The 20,528-nt window shown below is 43.9% G+C and overlaps 1 protein-coding gene across 1 annotated transcript; it reads right to left on the bottom strand.

The window, feature by feature from the left end:
* Positions 1-952: 952 nt before the first annotated feature.
* Positions 953-20,334, bottom strand: BFSP2 (beaded filament structural protein 2; the record flags this gene model as incomplete). Its single annotated transcript, XM_082329362.1, has 7 exons — positions 953-1,038; positions 1,482-1,716; positions 2,204-2,335; positions 7,131-7,292; positions 9,219-9,375; positions 11,297-11,379; positions 19,879-20,334. 7 exons carry the CDS (start codon positions 20,332-20,334, stop codon positions 953-955), a joined length of 1,311 nt encoding a protein of 436 aa, XP_082185488.1.
* Positions 20,335-20,528: the final 194 nt, after the last annotated feature.

A 20,528-nucleotide genomic window follows, 5' to 3' on the forward strand; every position in this document is an offset into this window, starting at 1 on the left:
ATAGGGGCCAAGGTTCATGATGTTTCTCCAAAAATGCAGGATCCATCTTGGCACTTTATATGACCATACTGCAAATGCAATACAATGAGGGTATCAATATTTAAAATATAAAAGAAAGTCAGAAGTGAAAGGTGGAAAATCTTTTTCATCCTGATACCATCAAAATAAGAGAAACTACCTAGGGCACCCGCGTGTTGATGCTACGTGGGTGCCTGTTCAAAAGAAGTTTGGCCAACCTGCCTTAAGGGATGTTGATATCAAGAAAGAGCCAAGCATATAAAAAACAAATATCAAAATATATCAGTATATCAAAAAGTATCACATTTGCACAGACTGGCACCCTGACTAGGACTCTCAGTATATACTTGTAAAAGGCTGTGACCCGGACTGCAGACAGAACTGCTGTTGCTCTCCTGCACCTTCAGATTTTCCAGAAGTTTAGTCTAGAGTTAAAACGTGTTTATTAAGTACTGCTGGGATGCTTGCATTAGTGCTTGTGCTGGCTTATGTATTGCAAAATTAATCACATCGAGTTAATAGCACACTTTAACTGCTTCAGCATGATTTGAATTAGATTTCACACTAGTGAGCTGATGGTCTTGTGACACAGCAGAGCGCTCGCCGTTTCCATGTGGATGCTGTGTGCACAGTGGAGGGGTAGTTCAGCCTTGATATATTTGTACTATGAAAAGAAAGAGTTTACTTGCTGGAAAGTGAAGGGCTTATGTTCTTAATCCAGCCCCCTTCAGCTATCGTGAAAAATACTGGAAGGAAAAAAAAGTCAAACGAAAAACCTGATATTCTTTATTTTTATTATAATTTTAACAACATGAGTAAATTGAAATCTGTAAGCAAAGCAATTACGTGAGGAGGGTCTAATAAAGTTGTTCAAGCTACAACCTACTTCGATTGTTGAATCAAACTGAATAAAGCAGGCTGCTTTGATGGGTTTTTAGCTTCCATGAATATAATTGGCAGTGACATCTTCTTTTGCTTTAATGGCAATGGTCTTCTGTGGGCTGGGAGTTTCATAATCAGCTGAAAGTAAAAAAAAAAAAATAAAAAAATTGGTCACTACTACAAGTAGGAAAATTGCTGAACCAAGTACTAGCCTCAGTTCAGCTGGTGAAATCTCATCAACTTCAGCAGGATCTGATTATAAAAAAAAATTCTCCCTGAGCAGAAGAACAAGTCAAAATCTGTGGATCAGAGTCTCAGAGGTTCCATGACTAACGGCGTTTAAGGATCTTAAAAAAGCCCAACCAAGCAACCCGACCACGGTAAAGGCATTTACAGGTTATCCCCAGAGGACAAATGTTAAGAGTCTGAACCATGTTTCTTCACAAGGGGTACAGCCAGCGGGCCAGATTCTGTCCTCCGCCTTCAGGGGGAACTTTTGTGCTTAGAAAGGGAGCTTCCCCAGAATCACAGCTTTGGTATTGGGACTGCATAGTGGGAGGAGGAGGGAAGGCATAATGTACCCCAGGGCAAGTACCTGCTTTGTTCTCCTTCCAGGAGGCAGTGATATGCAGCAATGTCTTTCTCCAGCTGTTGTTTGCTGGTCAGCAGATTTTCACGATCCCGCTGCTGCTGCTCGGTTTCTGCTTTGATTTCTCCCATCTCTGCCTCCAGCTTGGAAATGACAGAGCCTAGGTTCTGCAGTTCGATGTCGTGCCAGTGCTTGGCGTCGTATAAAGAGTTCTCCAGACCCCTCTTCTGTAAGGGCAGGACAGCAGACATTGAAACAGTCAGTTTTCATATGCTTCATAGTGCTTTTTATTCAGGTTTGGCCAAAATCTCTATTGAATATGCTTAAGTGGAGATGTAATATTTTGAGAATTCCTTTCTTTAGATACTTTTGAAAAATGTGTATTATCATTACAAAGGTTGAACTACTTTGGTTACGACGTGCAGATATTCTTCACATTGTCAAGTACTACCCACCTAGCAGTCTCAGTGAAATTATTACTGAGTATGAAGACACTGAAGATGGTTGAAATTTGGGGCCTAGTTTTCAAATGTGGTATGCTTAGTGCACCACGTCAATCAGGAAGAGCCCAGAAATGTCTGGCATCTCTGGAAACAGTATCTGCTGGAAAATGGGATTTGTTCTTAAGTCTGCATCCCAGGACGGGAATGTTTTCCTCAAAGGGCATGTTGAATTCGCACAGCATACAGTCATTGAAAACCCAGCATTACTTACCAAGGTTCTCAAAGATTCGGTTTCTGCTTGCAAGCTCTGTATTTTGCAGGCAGTTTCATGGAACTCGGTTCTGAGGAGCTCCACCAGCTCTTCCTCCTGGGTTCGCACGGCAGCCGTCGTTTCAGCCGGTTGCTGGTAAAAGATTGTGACTGTCGTCACAGCCTACTCAAATTATGTTTTAGTTTCCTTACATACCAAACTGACAGTTGATATTTTCACAGTTTGTGGTAATTCTGACTTTAAGTTTGATTCTTGTATATTAAATACCTTGGTTGAACAATTCTGGATACTTCTTAGTGTCAAAATTGTCATATTTTCTATGCATTTACTGTAAAATAGCTTATACATAAAAGTGTATATATTTTATCTATGCCAACAAAAGCTGTTCAGCATTCATACTAGTGCATTTAAAATGACCTATAAAAAGAAAATGCTGCTATAATTCTTCATTTAGTAGCTATACTGTAATATTTTTTTAGAAGTTAAGTGTTTTCACTTAGCCTATTGGATTTCAAAATTATTCACACCTTGATTTTTCACATAGGATTCTATGAGTCAGAGAGCAAGTCATATCACAGAGGTCAGAAAAATAATTTCTGATAATTGAATTAAGATATTCTTATGCAATTTTATGCTCTTGTTGCTTGTGGGTTTTTATATGTGTTTAGTTCAGGCTCCTTGAAAATAGGTGGAGGAAAAGGTACCTTAGTAAAAATAAAATTTCTATACTTTTTAATGAGGGCTGAGATCAAGGTTTTCAATCCAGAGCTCTGGGCTCTCTAGCAAATACAATTCTTCAGTCAAAACCTACATTTCTTCTGTTTGATGCTAAAGTTAAACTATGCAAAGTACTTCTATTCCACTCTGAAAATTATCTGGACCCTGTCCTGCTTTTCTGATTATGGATTATTTTATTTTAAAAGTAGGATCAAATTAAACAAAAATCCGGGACCATGCACCAGAAATCATTTTTATAATCTTTTTTGGTACCATCATGTGAACCCCACACCTTGGTCATTGTGAATGAAATAATCTCAGGTGCAAAAGGTCATTTAAGTACCAGTTAAGTCTCAAACAGAATTTAGGATTTATGAACCTGTGTTGCAGAGGGTTGAATTTCAATCCAAACACCAAAACTGTCCTTTCCAGCAAATTGCACAGAGCTTGTATTTTCCAGAAATACTTTATAGGGGCTTGTGCTTCGGAGAGACATAATCCTGCCCCACTAGTCCTGGTGAACCCAGCCTAGTGATTGTGAACCTGCCATTCTGGAGTAATTTGTGTCTCCTAAGTTGTGTTGAGAGTGTAGTCTGCATGTTATTATGGTAGGAGGACTATAAATGCCTCTTTTTAAAGAGATACATAGGGCAGGGAGGGTGTCTTTGCATCTATATTTATGGCCTGCAACCATTACCTGAAGCTTGGCATCTCTCATTCACATTTACCCTGCTGGTGGGCCAAATGCTACCTATAAATCCAACTTGTCCTCACCAGAGGTGATGTTGAAATGCCTCCACGAGTTACCCTAATCTGTCACAGCTACCTGACATGAGTGATGTGAGTGATAGAACAGGCAGATGGAGCAGATGGAGGTGGCCACATCAGGCCCTAAATACTGAGGATGACACAGCAAGTAAGCACACGCTGAATGAGCTCTGAAGCTTTTGGTACACACAGGTTTCCCCATCCTCCTTACAGGTTTAGCAGCTGAGTCGCCCCAAGAGTCCATGTGGAGGGTGATGCTGGGCGTGACGCTTGGCCTCAGCTTTGGGGTTGCTTCTGTAGAGGAGTGCAGGCGTAGTCTTTGTGCCCTCTTCACTAGGCAGTTCGTGTTTTCTGGGGGCTCTGCTCTTCCTATCTCTGAGATGCTCCACAAGGGAAAGGCTATACCGAATTGTGGTGCCCACAAACAACCGGATTAATGGAGGGAGAGGAGGAAATCATCCTCCTAAATCTTTGTCATTTTGGTGCTTGAGTTTCCTAGGAATGTGTGGATTTCAAGCACGTCTGTACAGTTCTGAGCCAGGCATTGTGCAAGAGTGCAGAATCTCTCATTAGTCTGTTTTTCATGGAACCAAGATAATTAAAGGATGATTAGGGATAGAACACCAACATCCAGGGTCTGATCAGCATGATATCTGCAGAAGGAAAGTGACTTTGATAAGCTCTTAAGAGTTCTGGAAACGCGTTAGCAAAGTAGCAAAGAAGGGAGAAACATTTGACATAATTCACAAGATTTTTCAAAACCTTTTACGAGATCTAGTGTAGGGGATGACAGAGGAAGCTGCGTAATCGTGTGCTCAGGGCAGAGCATCGCCATGGATCAACAGCTGGTCAAGAGACAGGACATGAAGAGGAGGGTTAAGGTCTAATTCCATTATGGCAGAAGTTTAACAGCTTGAAGCCTCAAGGTTTACTGCCTTGGGGATGAATTATGAACTAGAAGGATTTATGGATGGCAGAAAACAATATAGATTAGCAATGTGCAGGGGTGGATGTGTAGAATCAAACTACATGAATTAACAGTGCCACATCATTAAGCAAAGCATCTTTCTGGTGAAAATATTAAGCAGCTTGTGTGCCTTACAAGGTTTAAATCACTTGTGTCAATTCAGGGAAAGGTTTTGAGCATTATGGACAAAAAAGCGCAGAGCTCAAACCAAGGTACTGGAGCGTTAAAGTTACTCATCTAAAAATTCACATGTGAAACCCTGTTAGGTATGAATATAAATTGGTATGTTTTGGTGCCTGAATACCCATGAAAAATCTAGCCAAGATTGCAAGTCTAGTCAGAAGACAAAGCAAATGAGGCAAGGGAATTTATCAGAAAATAATGGAAGTACTGCCCTGACATCTAAGTCAGTGCTAGGACACCATTTGAAATACCTTGGTCTCAACTGGCCACAGCTACACCTGAGAGTGGGTGCAGAGAAAGAAAATGAAAGCATTAGAGATGAAGGAAAACTCATGAAGAGAGATTCAAGAAAGCAGTAATGAAGAGCAAAGGAGAGGAGGGAACTGCTCACTCTCCTCTGCTGTCGCAAAAAAGCAAGGACAAATTTTTCACAGTCTGGATAACCAAATGGTGCAACTTAGCCACATAAGATGACATAAGTACACAAGCTTAGTTGAAAAAAAGGCTTGGACATAATTATCAGAACTCTTGTTGTCTGTATAAATAGTAATAATCTGAATAGACCTGTATGAGAAGCAAAATGGTGGAAGATAAAAAACTGCATCATCTGGGTTTAATGAGAGGTATATTTGGGGACAAAAAACCCTAGAATGGCATACCAGAACCTCCTCTGAACTGAAACTGATGTTTCCAGAAATCTGTGATAGTCTGATTCTTCCTTCCATTAAAAAATCAAAACAAAACAGGAACAACTTAAACTGGTAAGAGCTTAGACTAAGATGGCTAAGTAGGGAGGGGTTAGGTTATGTCTGCTTATTGGCGTTTCTCTGCAGTATCTGGTGTTGGCCACAACCACAGACATGATAGTGGGATCCAATGATCAGTCTAGTATGAGCTGGCAGTTTTCTTCCCAAATGATCTCTCTCTGCAGTTGAAAGACCAGATATTGAAGATATGAAAGAAGTCGTGAGGGTGTGTTGGCACAGGAGGAGGAGGAACAGGAAGAAGCAGGACAGGAAAGTGGGGGCACTGAAGAATTTGGTGCTGGCAGAGTAATGCTCATTTTGCTGAAACCCGGCAGTGGGCCAGGAACAGATTTTCTGGGAAAAGCTTAGGAGGCTACTGAGGATGCTTTGGCTTTTCAGGGCTGCATATGCTTTATATGGAGGCACTCTCCGGGCTCATGTAGTTTTTTACTGCGTCACTGACTTCCTTTGGGCTGTACAAGCTGAAAATCAGGCCCCCGCAGACTAACCTCATGAAAACTTCACTTAATAAGTCTGGCCTGCTCACAAACTTGATGTGGTCTCTGGGATAAACCCCTCTGGTTGGCTTCTTGCATATTCCCTAGCGCCTTTGGTATCACTACTGCCACAGGATTTTTCTTCTTTATTTTGAAAATAAGCACCTACTCAGAGCTTGCATATATCTTTGCAAATATATTTCTTGCTTTTCTTCTTGCAGTTTGGCTTCACTACCCTCTACTCCTCTCATAGGAACTCTGTACCATGGAACTGGGGGGCTATGTTTTTGCTAAGTATTTCTATAGCACGGCTGTAGTTACGATTTGGTGTGCCATGATCTGCTGTAATAGCCCACTCAGAATGAGATGGCTTCTAAAATATAGGATCATGCACTGAACTTAATGCTTCAGCTCTGCAAAAATACTTATTTCAGCCAGCCACTTTGGAAAATGAGTGATCCTTCATGACAGAGAAAAAGCTGCATTAAAAGGCTGCTTCAGACTCAGCATCAAGAGAGGAGAGAGCTTTTAAAGGGAATGGCTATTATCATCACTTTTCATTTCTAAGTTAAGGTCCAATTTTCCCACCACTGCCAAAGAAAACAATTTCAAGGAGAAACCCACAAGGAGTCTGTAGCTGTATAATTAGTGTAGAGCAATGTATTTTGCCCTTTTGATTTATAGACCCCTGTAAATTGTTCAGTGGAGGAATGGCCCTAGTAAGAAGGGTAACGACTCTGGCTCATCCAACACAGAAGGTATCAACTGGTTAAGTTTGTTTTTCTCAGCCAACATTTCAGAGCCCTTAGAAGTCTCCCACAGATACCTGTGATATCAGCAAGGTCACTTTCACCGCTACTTAACTCTGTGCATCCCAAGAAAGTCACTGAGACTTATGAGTGTATATTCCAATGGAGTTGGACCAAAATCCTTTAGATTTTTACCATCTTTTTTGTTTCAAGAAAAAAACCAAACACTCAACCCTCAAAGTTACTGCAGAGTATTAGACTTTATGTTTGCCTCGAATGTCTTAATGTTGGAGTGCTTACCTTAGTACGGAGCAGGGCACCTGTCTCAGCACGATTCTTTTCAATGTCTCTCTCCCAGTGGATTCTGATTTTTTCCAGTATGTCGTCCAGGCCACTGCCCAGGGGAACATCAAGTTCTTCCAGCTGAGATCCAGCAAGCTGCTTGTATAACACCTTCACATCCTTGAACAAAAATAACAGACATAAAAGAAGGTGAACTGGACAATTGAATGGTAGCTTTGGAGAGGCTCAAGGAAGAGCTCTTTTGGTTCTACAGAGAGAGCAATTAAATTTGGTCCCAAAAGGTGTCTCTAAATGAATGATTTAGTGCACTGGAGGGCTTATTTTTCAGATGTGGATTTGCCTTGCTTCTGCATGGGAAGTCTTGCTGGAGTTCCCCTTGGTGGAAGGAGACTGAAGCCCTCAGTTGTGCACTGTGTTCAGGAATACAAGAATAAGTGGGATTTGCACATGTATCTGAACTGGCTGGCACCACAATCCTTTTACGTCAGTCTGTTTATATGTGCTATTGACATAAGCAAAAAAAAAAGTGGTGTAAAAGCATCTGGGAACTGTATTTGTAGGCAGTGGCCCCTGACAGTGACAGTACTGGAAAAAAAGGATGGGCAAGTATATGTGAATTATGAACCTGCAAGAATGGAAGCCTCAAAATGTGCCCACTCCAAGTGCACAAAAGCTTCAAAAGGACTTGACATGGATTTCCTGGTGGGGGTCACTGGAGTAAAGGTTTAACTCAGTTCAGGAAAGTCCTTGGGACTTTATTGTGCCAGAGCTCAGCTGGAGTAATTGCAATAATTTCTTCCAGCCTTTATTCTGTGACTTCCCTTGAGCAGCTTCCCCTGGTGCCGCTGCCATAGGAAAACCAGGTCTGTGCTGGGATGGTTCTGCGAATGCTCGGATACTCCCAATGGGTAAAGAAAGGAGCATCCTTCCATGCTGCAAGGGCTCCTCGCTGGCTAAATGCAGAGCAAGAGGAGCTGTTGGAAAGCTGCTATTCTTGTTATGCCATATGTATGGGCAGAGGACAGCATCAGTCCAAATTTTCTGGTTTGTCAGCAATCAGTTGCAATACATGGAGGTTTAAAGGGGATCTTGTGTATTTCTGTCAGTTTTCTGTTTTCCCTCTTATCTAAAATAACTTCCATCTTTCTCGTGCCGTGCAGTGGTGCTGAAGCCACTGATTATTTTCGGCAAAATGTCAGCCTTGGCATTAGACTCATGAAAGTAGGGAGGGGATGAAGCAACCTCATCTTGGCAACCCAAGTCTCTTGTGGTTGGAGAAATAACCTGTAAGAAATGTAAGGTGAGATAGTGCCTCGCTTCCATGAGCAATCTCAATTCACGCTCTCTTCTACTTTTGAGGCATCAGCACAATTGCTTGCTGTCCCTTATGTGGGATTAGTAGTAGGTCCATATTCAAGCCCCCATCAGTAAAGATGCTGATTTGGATCCGATCCTGAAACCCCTGCTGAAGGGAATAAACCACCTTCATGCAAACAGTGCTGGTGAAGGTAATGAGTAAGTGGGAAGCTATTGCAAAATTGGGTAATTACGGGCTTCCCCTCCAGCTGCCTGTCCCTGGGACTTGCTTCAGCGGTGCGTTGCTCAGGAGAGACTCGGTTTCAGGAACCAAGCAGCTTGCTAAGCCAAGCAGGAGTTTTTCAGAAGAGGCTGGTTAACACTCAGCGTTAATGCAGCAGGACCAGAGCTTGTTCCCTGCACAAGCATTTTCTCTTTACATTCTGGCTGAGAATCAGACCTTACTGTTGAGATGTCCACATGTGTGACTGTGCAACCCTGTGACCATCATGTGGTGTCTAGCAAGAAAAGAAGTCATGACATCTCTTCCATGTCATATTTAGCAGATGAGAGAGAGTTAAAACTTAAATGTAAGTAATTTGATCATGCCTCAGCGGCTACTGCTTTAAGTTAACAGAGAAGAGAGAAATAGGAGCAGTTTTCAGGACAATCCCCCCACCCAGACATGGCAGGCGGAGTTTTTTAGTGCTTGCTTTGCACTAGATGTATGATGCCAACTGGATGAAACAGGCCCACATCGGCTTTTCAGTGTCCCGAGCCTGGACTTACTTCTTCATGAGTCTTTGACAGCAAAGTTAGTTCTTCTTTCATGCTCTCTATCTGACTCTCCAGATCCATTTTAGTTAAATTAGCATCATCAATCACTTTATATAGGGAATTAATTTCATCTTCCACTGCCTTTCTGAATGGCTGCTCATTTTCATACCTGCAGAGAAAAAAAGAAACCCAAACCTTAATACAGCACAGCTCAGCAAGAAAAAACCTGCTTTTTTTTTTTTTTCAAATGACGCCCTTTGTGCTAATTAGCTCATGTGTCCCAGACAGAGGCACAGAAACACAGAAGATATACTTTGCTCTCACCTTGTCTCGCTATACTTGAATTTAACTGCCTCAAGTACCCTGTCATTAACTCAGAGTGTAATAAAACAGGCCAAGTTAGCAGTCTGCGCTACGGTGGTTATCAGCCTGATAGGATTCCTGAATAAGCACAGAGAGGCACGGGGTCTCTTGCTAGATCTGGTATTTATATGCAGTATGACTATGGGTGGCTTTTTCTCTGTTTGCTTGGCTGTAAAATGAGAATAGCTGCTCATTCATCTATATAAAAACTTTTCAGAGCTATGGTTAAAGAAAACCTGTGTGCATCAAGCATGACTTTTACTAATGAACATGCTGATGGATGTCTGATCTATGTTCCAGGGTCCCAGCCCATCCGTAAGACCAAATCCTAGTAGTATCAAAATAAATAGGATATTTGAGTGGTTGGTTTGTAAACTAGAATTGCTGTTAAAGCAAACAGCTCATTTCTAAACCGTGGCTGCAATGGTAGGGAAAATTGAGGCAGGCAGTTGCTATTCTGCTGTTCTGCTTGCTGTGTCGCTCTCATTTGTGCCTTTTCATTTTAGGCTTTCCATTGAAAATGTGGCTGCATTGCGTGGCGAATCTCCTTGGGTGGGAGGCTTTTGTGTCACACCCATCCAGCCTGGGGACCTGGTGGCCAGGGAGGTTAGACAGGGGGGCTGGCAGGTTAGACGGGAGCCAGCTTCATAAACAAGAGCTGTACTCTGCCCCTTGAGAGCTACCTTCATTGCTGGGAGTTCAACAGCCTGGGAGAGAGGCAGCTGATCCCAGTGAGAATGAGGAGCTTTTACTCTGCCATGGATTGATTTGACATTGGTTTTGTTATGTAGACTGCTTGTCCAAGTCAGCTGACATTTTTAAAACTACTTAAAATATGAGTGTAGCTTGCTGGATGCAAAGCCACAAAATGAGTAGCTCAGAGTTTTACCTTTCTGAAATAAAAGGCAAATCTAAGAACATGATTAAGACATGTTTTGATATGATTAAATAAAATAATACCAGGGAGAGACAGAAGTTTAAGGGATGATAAAAATCATAGGAAATAAAAATTAGTTAGTTTGAAGTACAGTTTGTGTGTTGGATCTTGCACAAAAGCTATTTGTAAATGAACAATCCACTACAAATACAAGCTAGAAGGATCATCAGGCCTTCTGAGTAAAATTTACAGAGCTTCATGCCCTCATGTACATGAACATTAGGCTTTGCAAACAGAAAGATGTTAAAAAAGTAGTTTGTCAGTATTTAAGATCTTCTTTTACTATTCCTTTCTCTCAGTAAAGACAAGGAAAATCAGTGCAGCCCATTTCTGGTTTCTTATCTAATGTTTCCACACTGACGTTTGTAGTGGTACAGTTTTTGCTTTTCAGCTGCTGCAGTAGAATGATTTTTTACTTCCAAAATCACTTGTGTGGAACTGAAAATTACAACTAATAATCACATGAGTGTTTGCCTTTATAAAATGTCGACCCAAATTTGAATGAATACTGACCTGTCAGTAAGAGATCAATGTCTGTATATCAAAGAATAGCTTGAGTAATTTTGCTAGTGCACATTTTTGTTACTATAAATCTGCAAAATCTTCCAAAACAATGTTAGCATCCTAATTCTTTCACTGCTACAAAACCCCTCCCATCTCAGGTGGTTGAATATTCAACTTCAAAGAATGAGCCTGTTCTATTCAGTAAGCATTACTCCCCTATAGAGAAAGCGCTTGCCGAGGCAAAATTTCAAAGAAAGTGGCCAGCTAGGTGCCGCCACAAGGCTACCTGTCTTTAAAATCTTCAGCACAGGCTTGAATATTCTCAGTGTGCAGCATAAGACGAGCATTTTCAAGGACCGCTTCGCCCACCTAGAAGAAAGAGACAACAGAGCTCAAGCAATGAAGATCTTCAGCGCATTAGCTACATGCACTGTGCAGGTACCTTAAGCAGATGTATAGCTTTGATTCTGAAAATAATCCTTTAGCCTAGGGCTGTTCAAGTGACTCATTCCAGATAATTTAATTAATTTTGTACATATAAATTCACAAATTCTCTGCCAATAGGCTGCAGTTGTCATCAAACTGTTCATTGCTCCTGAGCATTCATCTTCTTGTGGAAACACATTTATTCTGATTGGCAGCTGGTCGCAAGGGGTAAAATTCACTACTGTGTGCAAGATATGTTCATCATTTAAGTCCCACTTATATTTTCTAGATACAGTTTAAGTAGCACTTATGCAGTTCCTATTCTACTTCCCATATCAGCAGTCCTCTTCGGGGTTGTCCTCTTTGGTGAGCCAAGGCATACTTGTTCCTCATGCCACCTGTGAGCCATCCTCAGCTCCCAGAGCTTTGTTTTCTGTCTCTGATGGAATCGTGTAAGCTCTTGTGATAGATATGAGACCTGAGGAGCAGGCAGTCTTCAAAGATTGTTACACCGAATGTGACATGCTTTGGAAAGATTGTGCAGATAAGACTGTTGTATCATTGCTATGGCTCTGGGGGGTATCTTTAATACCCAGGAGGTACTTGAGGGGTAAGCAAACCTGAAAGGGTTGTGACATAGCAGCCTGTTGTGATTCAAGAGGGTTATAGAAAATGATAAAAAGGTAAAAAAGACCACTGCCTGCCCTGGAGTCGCATGCGCACTGAGCTATGGAGGTGACTGAAGGCATGCTGAATTTGGTACGAGGATTAGAGCAATCATCTCTGCAAAAAACTGTCTGGGGGCTCCAGCCATCCCATGCTCCATGCCATCACTCTGGCGGAGCTAAACTGAACATCTCTTTGGTCTTTTTCAGGAGATATGCAGGGAGATTTGCAGTTGAAACTAAACCACCACATAAATAAGCAGCTTTTTAAGCAGGCCAGGAAAGTTCTTGAAGCAGAAATCTTTCTTTAGATAGTTAAGTCTGCAACTAAATGAGATGATTGCAAATCCCCCGAAGAATTCTGCTCCCCTGAGGTGAAACAGGCTATGCAATGTGGAGACATCAAGACTGCGTCCAGACAAGTTATCTGAAGTATCACAAGTGGGATCGTTGCCTTAGTATGGTCCTACCTGCTGTATTGGCTTGCTGCTTGGTGATGGGGTGGAGGTGGACATGCAAGGCTGAAGCATTTCTACGTGGTAATTAACATTCATCCTCATGAAAAGTGGCTTACTGCTCTAAATGTCTTACAAATGCTTGGACAAACAAATGTGAAATGTGTGAAGGCATCTGATAAGGAGAGATCTGGAGGAATAACCTATTCCCCTCATTGAGGTCCATAATGGATCATGAAGTTAAAAGCACTCTACATTTTTTAAATCTGAGGGGGCACGAGTTAAAACGAGTGGTTTGCTTACTTCTCACCTACTGTTAGGAACAAAAAGAGAAGGTGGCTGTGGCTGGAAGCCTGGGGCTGGAGGTCTATTCCTGCCAGCTCCAGCTCGGCTTGGCTTCCAACAGAAACAAAGCTCACGCCATTGCACAGGTGGCCAATTTTTCTTTAATAATTGTGGGATTTCTTGGCCGACTCCAACCGATATGATAGAGGGATAGGCCAAATCAGGGACACGCAGTTCCAACACGTTTCATGAAAATAGCATCTAGACAGAGGAGAGGAGTCCCATGAATACCACCACTGGGCAAAAAAGCCCAAGCTTCGGCATGAGAGAATTAGAGAGTGCAGCGGACGTGCAAGTGTCAGAGATGTTACAAAAGCCACAGGTGTGGGCAAAGGGATGGTGTCCCACGGCACAGCAGCCGGGCCCGCCGTGCAGCACACAAGTACAGAAGACCTTTACGTGCTCTCTTGTACACAGAACTGGCTCTTCTTCATCATGCTACCCCTTGTTTCCTTCTCCCTGCTTCTTTGCAACCCTGCTTTACCAGCACTGGCCTAACTGGTCGTCCCTTCTGCAGTATTTCAGAGCGGCTGGGCAGAGCCGGGACTTTGGGGCCATGCCGCTGTGCTGTCCTCGGGTCCCCTTGCAGGACCTGAGTTTCTCCTGAAAGATGGAGAAAAGACATTTAGTTTTTACATGGCAGCAGCATGGAAGTAGAGGCAGTTCTTTGACCCAAGCTCTGAATTTTTTTTTCCTCCTAATATTTAGAAAATATACTCTTGGCCTCATTGGAATCTTTTTCTTTTTGTTCTTTCTTTTTTTTCTTTGCTTTTCCTTTTTTTCTTTTTCTTTTTTCTCTCTCCCCCCCCCCCCCCCCCTTCTTTTTTTTCTTTCTTTTTTCCTACAGAAATTATTGCATTTTGTCTTCCTGCCAACTCTTACATGTATGGATCGTCAGAGAAGCTTTTATTTTTTTTCCTGACTCAAATCAGGGAGCAGAAGCGCTGCTCTGTGATTTGCCCTGCCCTGTCAAAACAAGCCCATTTGCCTCTGGCAGTGAGCCTCGGTGGTTACAATATCTGACCTAAACTCTGATGAAAATGAATGTCTTTGAGGGAATTGGGAACATCCGATGAGCAAAAGTAACATTAAATCCTGTGAGCTGCACAGTGCCATTCAGAGATACGTTAATGGCTAAGTTTAGAGGCTGAATCCAATGTAAAATGGCTTTTGGGCTGCAACGAAAGCAGAAGGAGGGAAAACCTGGTGATTTGCTGCTGCCTGGATTTCTGCCTCTATATGGAGACAAACCATTTTTTAAAAGGGCTTTTCAGTAGTAATCTTGTGGTTTTATTGAGGCATTTGAGGTGACTTCTTACCTGCCCCACAGTGGATTCCTTTACCAGAACCCTGGTACCATACTCTTGAGGACTCGGTCAATACCTGACTCCCCTCTTCGTAGACCAGAGGCTAATGCCAAATGTTCAGTGAGAAAGTGCAGGGCTTTCCAAAACTGCACACAAACCTGAACTGTGCCATGTAAGTAAAAATGGTATAAAAAAGTCTGATGTTTGGAAGGCTTCAGGGATGAGCGTTGTAGTGGGAGCCAGCAGGCCTTAGCCTTTCAGCCCTCCTGGAAATCAGCTGTGTACGCTCTAAATCCGACGCTGAACCTGAAGGATAAATAATGACACATAGTTTCTATGTAGAAACCAGGTTTCCTCAAAAATTCTCCCTGATTTGCATGAGCTGTGAAAGCTCTTTCCTAGGCTTCAGAAGAAGAGATGTAAGACTTCCATCTAGTGGCTCTTTTGTTTGATTTAATTCTAATAATCAACAGCTGGATGCAAACATGCAGCATTAGTGAGATGGATTCGTAGCCAATTTGCCGACACACATAGTAAAACGCATGATGCAGCAGTTTAGGAAACACCTTTCTTTGTGTCCATTGGAAATGAGAGGGCTCGCGCTGCTGCAAGCACTTGGGCATTGCCTTCTCCGCTTGTGAAGCAGAAGGCAATGCTGTCCTGCCTCGCAGGGCTGCTGGGAGGCTTAATTCACTGATGCTCATGTGGCACTTAAAGTGCCAAGATGGGAAGTGTTATAAAAATGCAAATATTATTACTAATAATAGCTCCTTTAAGTCACGTATTGTCTTTCAACACTCGTGTCCGTGAGGCACATACACCTTTTGAACATGATTTTTTTTCAGCTCTTGAATTAACACTGAATATTTGTGATATAAAACATCTTAAGTTGAAAGCAGCAAAAACTTTCTTCGATTTCACTGTGATTTTATGGGCATGAAGACACAATTTTAAGTTTTAGCAAAAAAAATCTTGTCAAAATCTGCATGAATGTACTGGCCCATTTACTGGGTTACGACTGGCAACATGGAAAACCAGTTGCTTCAAGGCAGTTTGCAGACTCCAGCCTTGATAAAGGGTGATGTGGTACAGACACTTATGGGGAGAGCTTATCCCTGGCGGCTGGCAACTTTTGATTTTTAACGGAGGTCTGACCAAGTTTGGAGTTGCAAGATTTACTATGCCTTTCAAATTTAGCTATGCTTTATCAATAGCTTTGTATACTTTTGCTGTTCTTACAAATGCCTAATCCCTTTCTGAATGTTGCTGGATTCATGGCCTCAGGTGTGGCCTGTGATAGTGAATCTCATAGTTTAATTATTCATGTAACAGAAAATTATCTGGCTTTTAAGCTCACTTCAGTTAAAGCAAATGATGCCTCTGTGGAGAAAGATCAGAAGATGCTGGTCTCGTCTTTCCTTCTGCACACAGAAAGAAATGGTTGATGTCAGCCCATTGCCTCCAACACATTGTAATTCACAGCTAAATCAGGCTAAAATCATATAACCCACTGCCTGCTGCTCAGATGCCAAGCAGTAGACTCGTAACGCTTTCGGTCATGCTTTCTGTGCTGAACCCCTTCTCAGAGCCTGAAGGAGGAAAACCCAAAGGCAGCAAGAGTGGCATTTGTTGCAGCGCCTTGGGAAAGGTGATGGACTACCTGGAGAGAGGCTGGGAAGACTGATGGGTTCTTTGCTGATTCCTGCTGCATCCAAGAAAACATGACTTCATTTATACATCGAATATTTTATAAGTAAACAGGACTGCGTAAAAAAAAAAGGCTCGTTCTCAAAGCAGGAGATACCTCCTAAAGAAATGATCTGTAAAAACTGTAATGTTGCCTAAGCACAAGGAGAAAACCTCACCCCCCCACCTCACAGCTCTGTGTGAAGGTAGTCCAAGGTTACGCTGCTGGAGGTGGCTGAGAGGGCATGCTTAAAACACATTTATTGCCAGCCTCTGTATGGCAGTTGACCAGGCTCTGTGCCTTTTGTGGGAGTTTGTTGTGCCCTGAGATCAGTGGCTGAATGCTATTTCACCCATTTACAGACACTAATCCTGCGCTGTGTCGCGTTACAGTGTGTTACAGATAATACTCAGCGGCTCTCCCGGCCCTGCAGCAAATAAATTGCTGTGTGCAAGTCCAAATGCGGCGATTCCTCGGGCTGTGTGTCCTGTGTGTTCTCCAGGCTTAATATTAACACTGAGTAAGCGCTGACAGTAAGGCCAGGTGCAAATAAAAGTATTTCTATCGAAAAACTCTGGTGAGCTTTCAGATGCTCCCAACCATGCGCAGGAGTCACAGCAGTGATAAAATTGGTCCAGGACGTTGATTCCTTCTTCTGCTTTTGTGTTTACTTCTGTGAGCTGAACTGCGCTACGTGCCATCTCATAGACAAAATACGTCTCCGTGTCTCCCACGCAGCCGTAATTGAGCGGTCACGGAGGCTGCGCTACCCTCTCCTCTGCGTAAACTCACTGAGATTATTTTAAGCATCCCCTTTTCCCAGGTGCTGCCCTGCTCCGTGGGAAGGAATTGCCATTACAAACAACCTCCTATTCTGCAGAAAAGACACATTTGATTACAGATAGGATTTTCCACAAAAAGACCAGGAAGAAGCATGGAGAAAAGGAGTATGCCCAGGGTAAAATGAGATGAATTTGTATTTCTGTCACGTGAATTCCTCTCCGGAAGGATTTCTCATTTCCCTGGTTTCCTGCAAAAATCCTCACATTTTGTGCCTGTCCCAATTAGCGTCTGCCCACCTGCTCTGCTAAAAACTGGCTGCCCAGGTGGATAATTAATGCTGTGAGCTGGATAGTGGCTTCCCATCATTCAGCTCCTGTCAGTGCTCCCCTGCTGCAGTAACAGCTCTGACAATGGCAATGAAACACGAGTGTTTTGCCCCCTGAGGGACCCTCCACTCCTACCCTCCGAGCCACTTGTTCCCACATTTTTTCCCCTAGCTCTGTGTTTGGGAGAAATGCTGGCACCCAGTTGTTACTGCTGGGAGGACAAGTACCCAAAATGTGGGATGCCAGAGCACATCCCAGGAAGGGCAGGAAGGAAATGGGACCTCTGCTCCGCCGGGGTCTCTCCTGCCCCACTGCGGAGATGGGCCCATCACATTTCTGATTTTGGGACCAGGACGTTTGGCCGTACGCTTGTCTTCTCACTAGCGGGGCAGGAGGAAGGGGCTCCTGTCTAGACATCCCCCCGCCCCAATTGTGTGTTTTTCTTTGCTGCTACTTGTTCAAAATCTGTTCCTACTGTGCGAGTTTGGGTTAAACCAGGCTGCTCAGGCGGCTTTCCGCCCCAAAACTTTCACAGCTGCTTCATATGAAGAGCACCGAGGGGTTTACGGCTGGTGAGCCTCCCTCCCAGCTGAATACACAGGGCTAGCCGGGGATCAAAATGAATCCTCAGATTTTGCAGGAGGCTGAAAAAACGATATGTCACATTAAGGTAGATGTGGACATCTACAGATAATCTAAATATATTTAAAAAAATTACATCTAGAAGTGTATCTGCCAGATATCTCTCATTTCTGTTACAGCTGACTCCTGAACAACTTTTACTTTTCCTACTGGGACATGTCGTGGCAGGAGGGTACTGACTGCGTGTGGCTGCAGCCGTTTCTGCGGCAACTGCTTTTGATGTTATTTTCATAAGGGTGACACTTTCGGTGTTGATGCTGGCATACTTTCGCCAATTAGCTCCAGGATGAACGAGTTAATCGGTGCTTGGGCTGGATGAAGTCCTATTTTCATTTTTGGTTAGATGCTTAATATAACAAAGGTGAAGAAACCTGTTAGTCAGAATTGTACATAACAGCTCAGATTATATCTGAGAAAGTCAAAACCCACTAAGCGATGCCTCTTTTATTGATTTAATTGAAGTAATTTGGAAAACCTTATGTATTCTCTAATGTGTTTTAATGGTTAAATAGATACGGATGATGCTAATCTTTTTCTCTTATTTTCTATGATACTTGCAAATGGTATTACTACATAGCTTTATTTTTCTGATTTTATATGGTAAGAGCCCAATATTCAAGCTAGATTTCATTATGAGCTGCTCTTATTTCTCATAAGAAAGGGAGGTAGAGGCAAGGTGGCAGGATGACAATATGAAAAAAGCTTAAAAGGAAAGCAGTTTGGATGAAAAATTATTACACAAGTAGGTTCATCTGCACTACAGTGTTGGGGTTTCATATAAAGAAAAAAACAAACAGTCCTTCCTAAAGTACCTATGGTCCTACTTTTTTGGTCTTAACCATAAGCCCCGGGAGGTTCTACAGGGGAGGTCTACAACTGCAAAATGGGACACTCGTCTGGAAAACACGGGATGGAGGCTGCAAGCATTGACTCCCTGGCTCACGTCAAAGTCCCCATCTACCTCAGCAAGGTGATAGGTTCAAGGGTATGGCTTTTCGTAAGCACCCCGGATTCAGAGCACCCATTGCCTTCAGCAGCCAGTCCCTTCAGGCAGCTTTACAGGATTAGCGGCAGCAATGTCATTTACCAATACAAAAAGATAACAACTTCAAAAGTCAGTGCTTAACTGGGCATTTCTGCTGACAGGATCTCTGTACAACAGCTTATGCTGCTGCATTCAGGGTGCAGACGACATTTGTGGCGTTCTGGGTGAAGACCTGCCCTAAAAATGCAGCGCACTGTAAAAATGCACCCACTTCCCTACGCCAGAGTAAAACTCTGGCCAGCCCAAGGTCAAACACGCAATTGTCCCGGGGAACTTAAGGTTGTCTTCAGGCTTTCTGAAGACCTGCTGATGGCATTTTCTGTGCCTGCACAAGCGCTGCCGGGAAGACATGTGCAAGATGCCGGGCTCCAGCTCTTCGGGGACCCGTCCGCTCCCGCTGGCTGGGAGTCGAGAAGCTGGGACTCGGGAGGTGCACCGCGACCTTGGAGGACAGAGCCCCGTGTTCACTGCAAGCAGGACATCAGCCTGCAAAGTCTTACTGGTCTTACTGGTCGGCAAAAGGAACTGTTTCTTGTCCGTGAGGTCATAGCGAACATCATTTCGCACTCCCACAATAAACACTTTCCCAGAGAACCCGCGGCCTGTGCCGTACGGAGAAGGTGGGAGTCAGGGATGGTGGGGTGGCAACAAAGGGAAGGAAAGGAGTCACTCATTTGTAACCATGTAATTATTATTTTTAAATAAATAGAGCCTTTGAAAATGTGATTAAGCAAACAAGGGAATAAAGCAAAAATCTGAATTGCTGAAAAAAAAAACAAACCAATGTGCTTGTAATGATATGTTGAGGGATAAACTAATTCAGTCCTAGCAGTTTCCTTTTAATAATTTTGATGCTCACTGTAATAACCACAGCTGAAAAAAAAAATTAAGAAAACCCCCACCCATTTTAATCAGCCCAGACTATCGCACCTCGGGGGGCATTTCAGTCGCCCCCATGCGCAGGATGCCTGAGGCAATTCTCTTGCTTAATAGGCATTTTCCACCGCACACTGTGAAATGATAATGCTAATTATTCTGAAGATAGATTTAAAACCCTCCATCTATGGCACGGCGCCTTGAAATCAGGCGGCATTCATCAGCAGCATCAACCCTCGCTGCTCGGGGTTGCTAATGACTCGTGAAGCTCCCCCCGTCCCCACCGCTGCCGATGGCGCTCCGGCGCTCACCTGATGGTAAATCGCCTCCCAGTTCTCCCGCAGCGCTCCCCAGCTGCCCACGCTGGCCGCTTTCTTGTCCAGGTAGACTCTGATGTGCTCCTCCAGCTCCTGGTTGACCTGCTCAAGAGCTCGCACCTTCTCGATGTACTCCACCAAGCAGCCGTTCAGGCTCTCGTAGGAGATAGCCCTGCCCTTCTCCAGCCCCGGGGCCAGGGGCACGGCGGCGGAGGAGCTGCGCAGACCCTGGAGGAAGACGCTGCTGATGCCCAGGGCTCTGCGGGACACTCGGGTGCCCAAACTGCTCACGCCGCCAGTGGGGACGGTGCCCACGTAGACGCCGGGGGGTCTTGACAGGCTCCCTCCACCCCCGACGCTCACCCGGCGGCCGGGTGGCCCCGAGCTCTCGGCCGCGGAGGAAGAGGGCTGCTGCCCCAAGAAGGACGACCGGCGCCTCGGCAAGGGCATGCTGCCTCTCCAGCCCGCCGAGCGCCACCGCTCAGCCCGGCCGCCTCGTCCCGCACTGGCGGGAGGGATGTGCCGAGCCCAGCAGGCTGGGGCTCGCGCAGGGTTTCGGCTTTGTGCGACGGCTTTCTGGAAGGGGGGCTTTGTGCTGCCTGGGAGCGCCCGTCACATTGTCCGGGCGGCCGCTGGGTCAGCAA

The sequence above is a fragment of the Platalea leucorodia genome (genome assembly GCF_965183815.1).
Source record: "Platalea leucorodia genome assembly, chromosome: 1".
NCBI classification, from domain to species: domain Eukaryota; kingdom Metazoa; phylum Chordata; class Aves; order Pelecaniformes; family Threskiornithidae; genus Platalea; species Platalea leucorodia.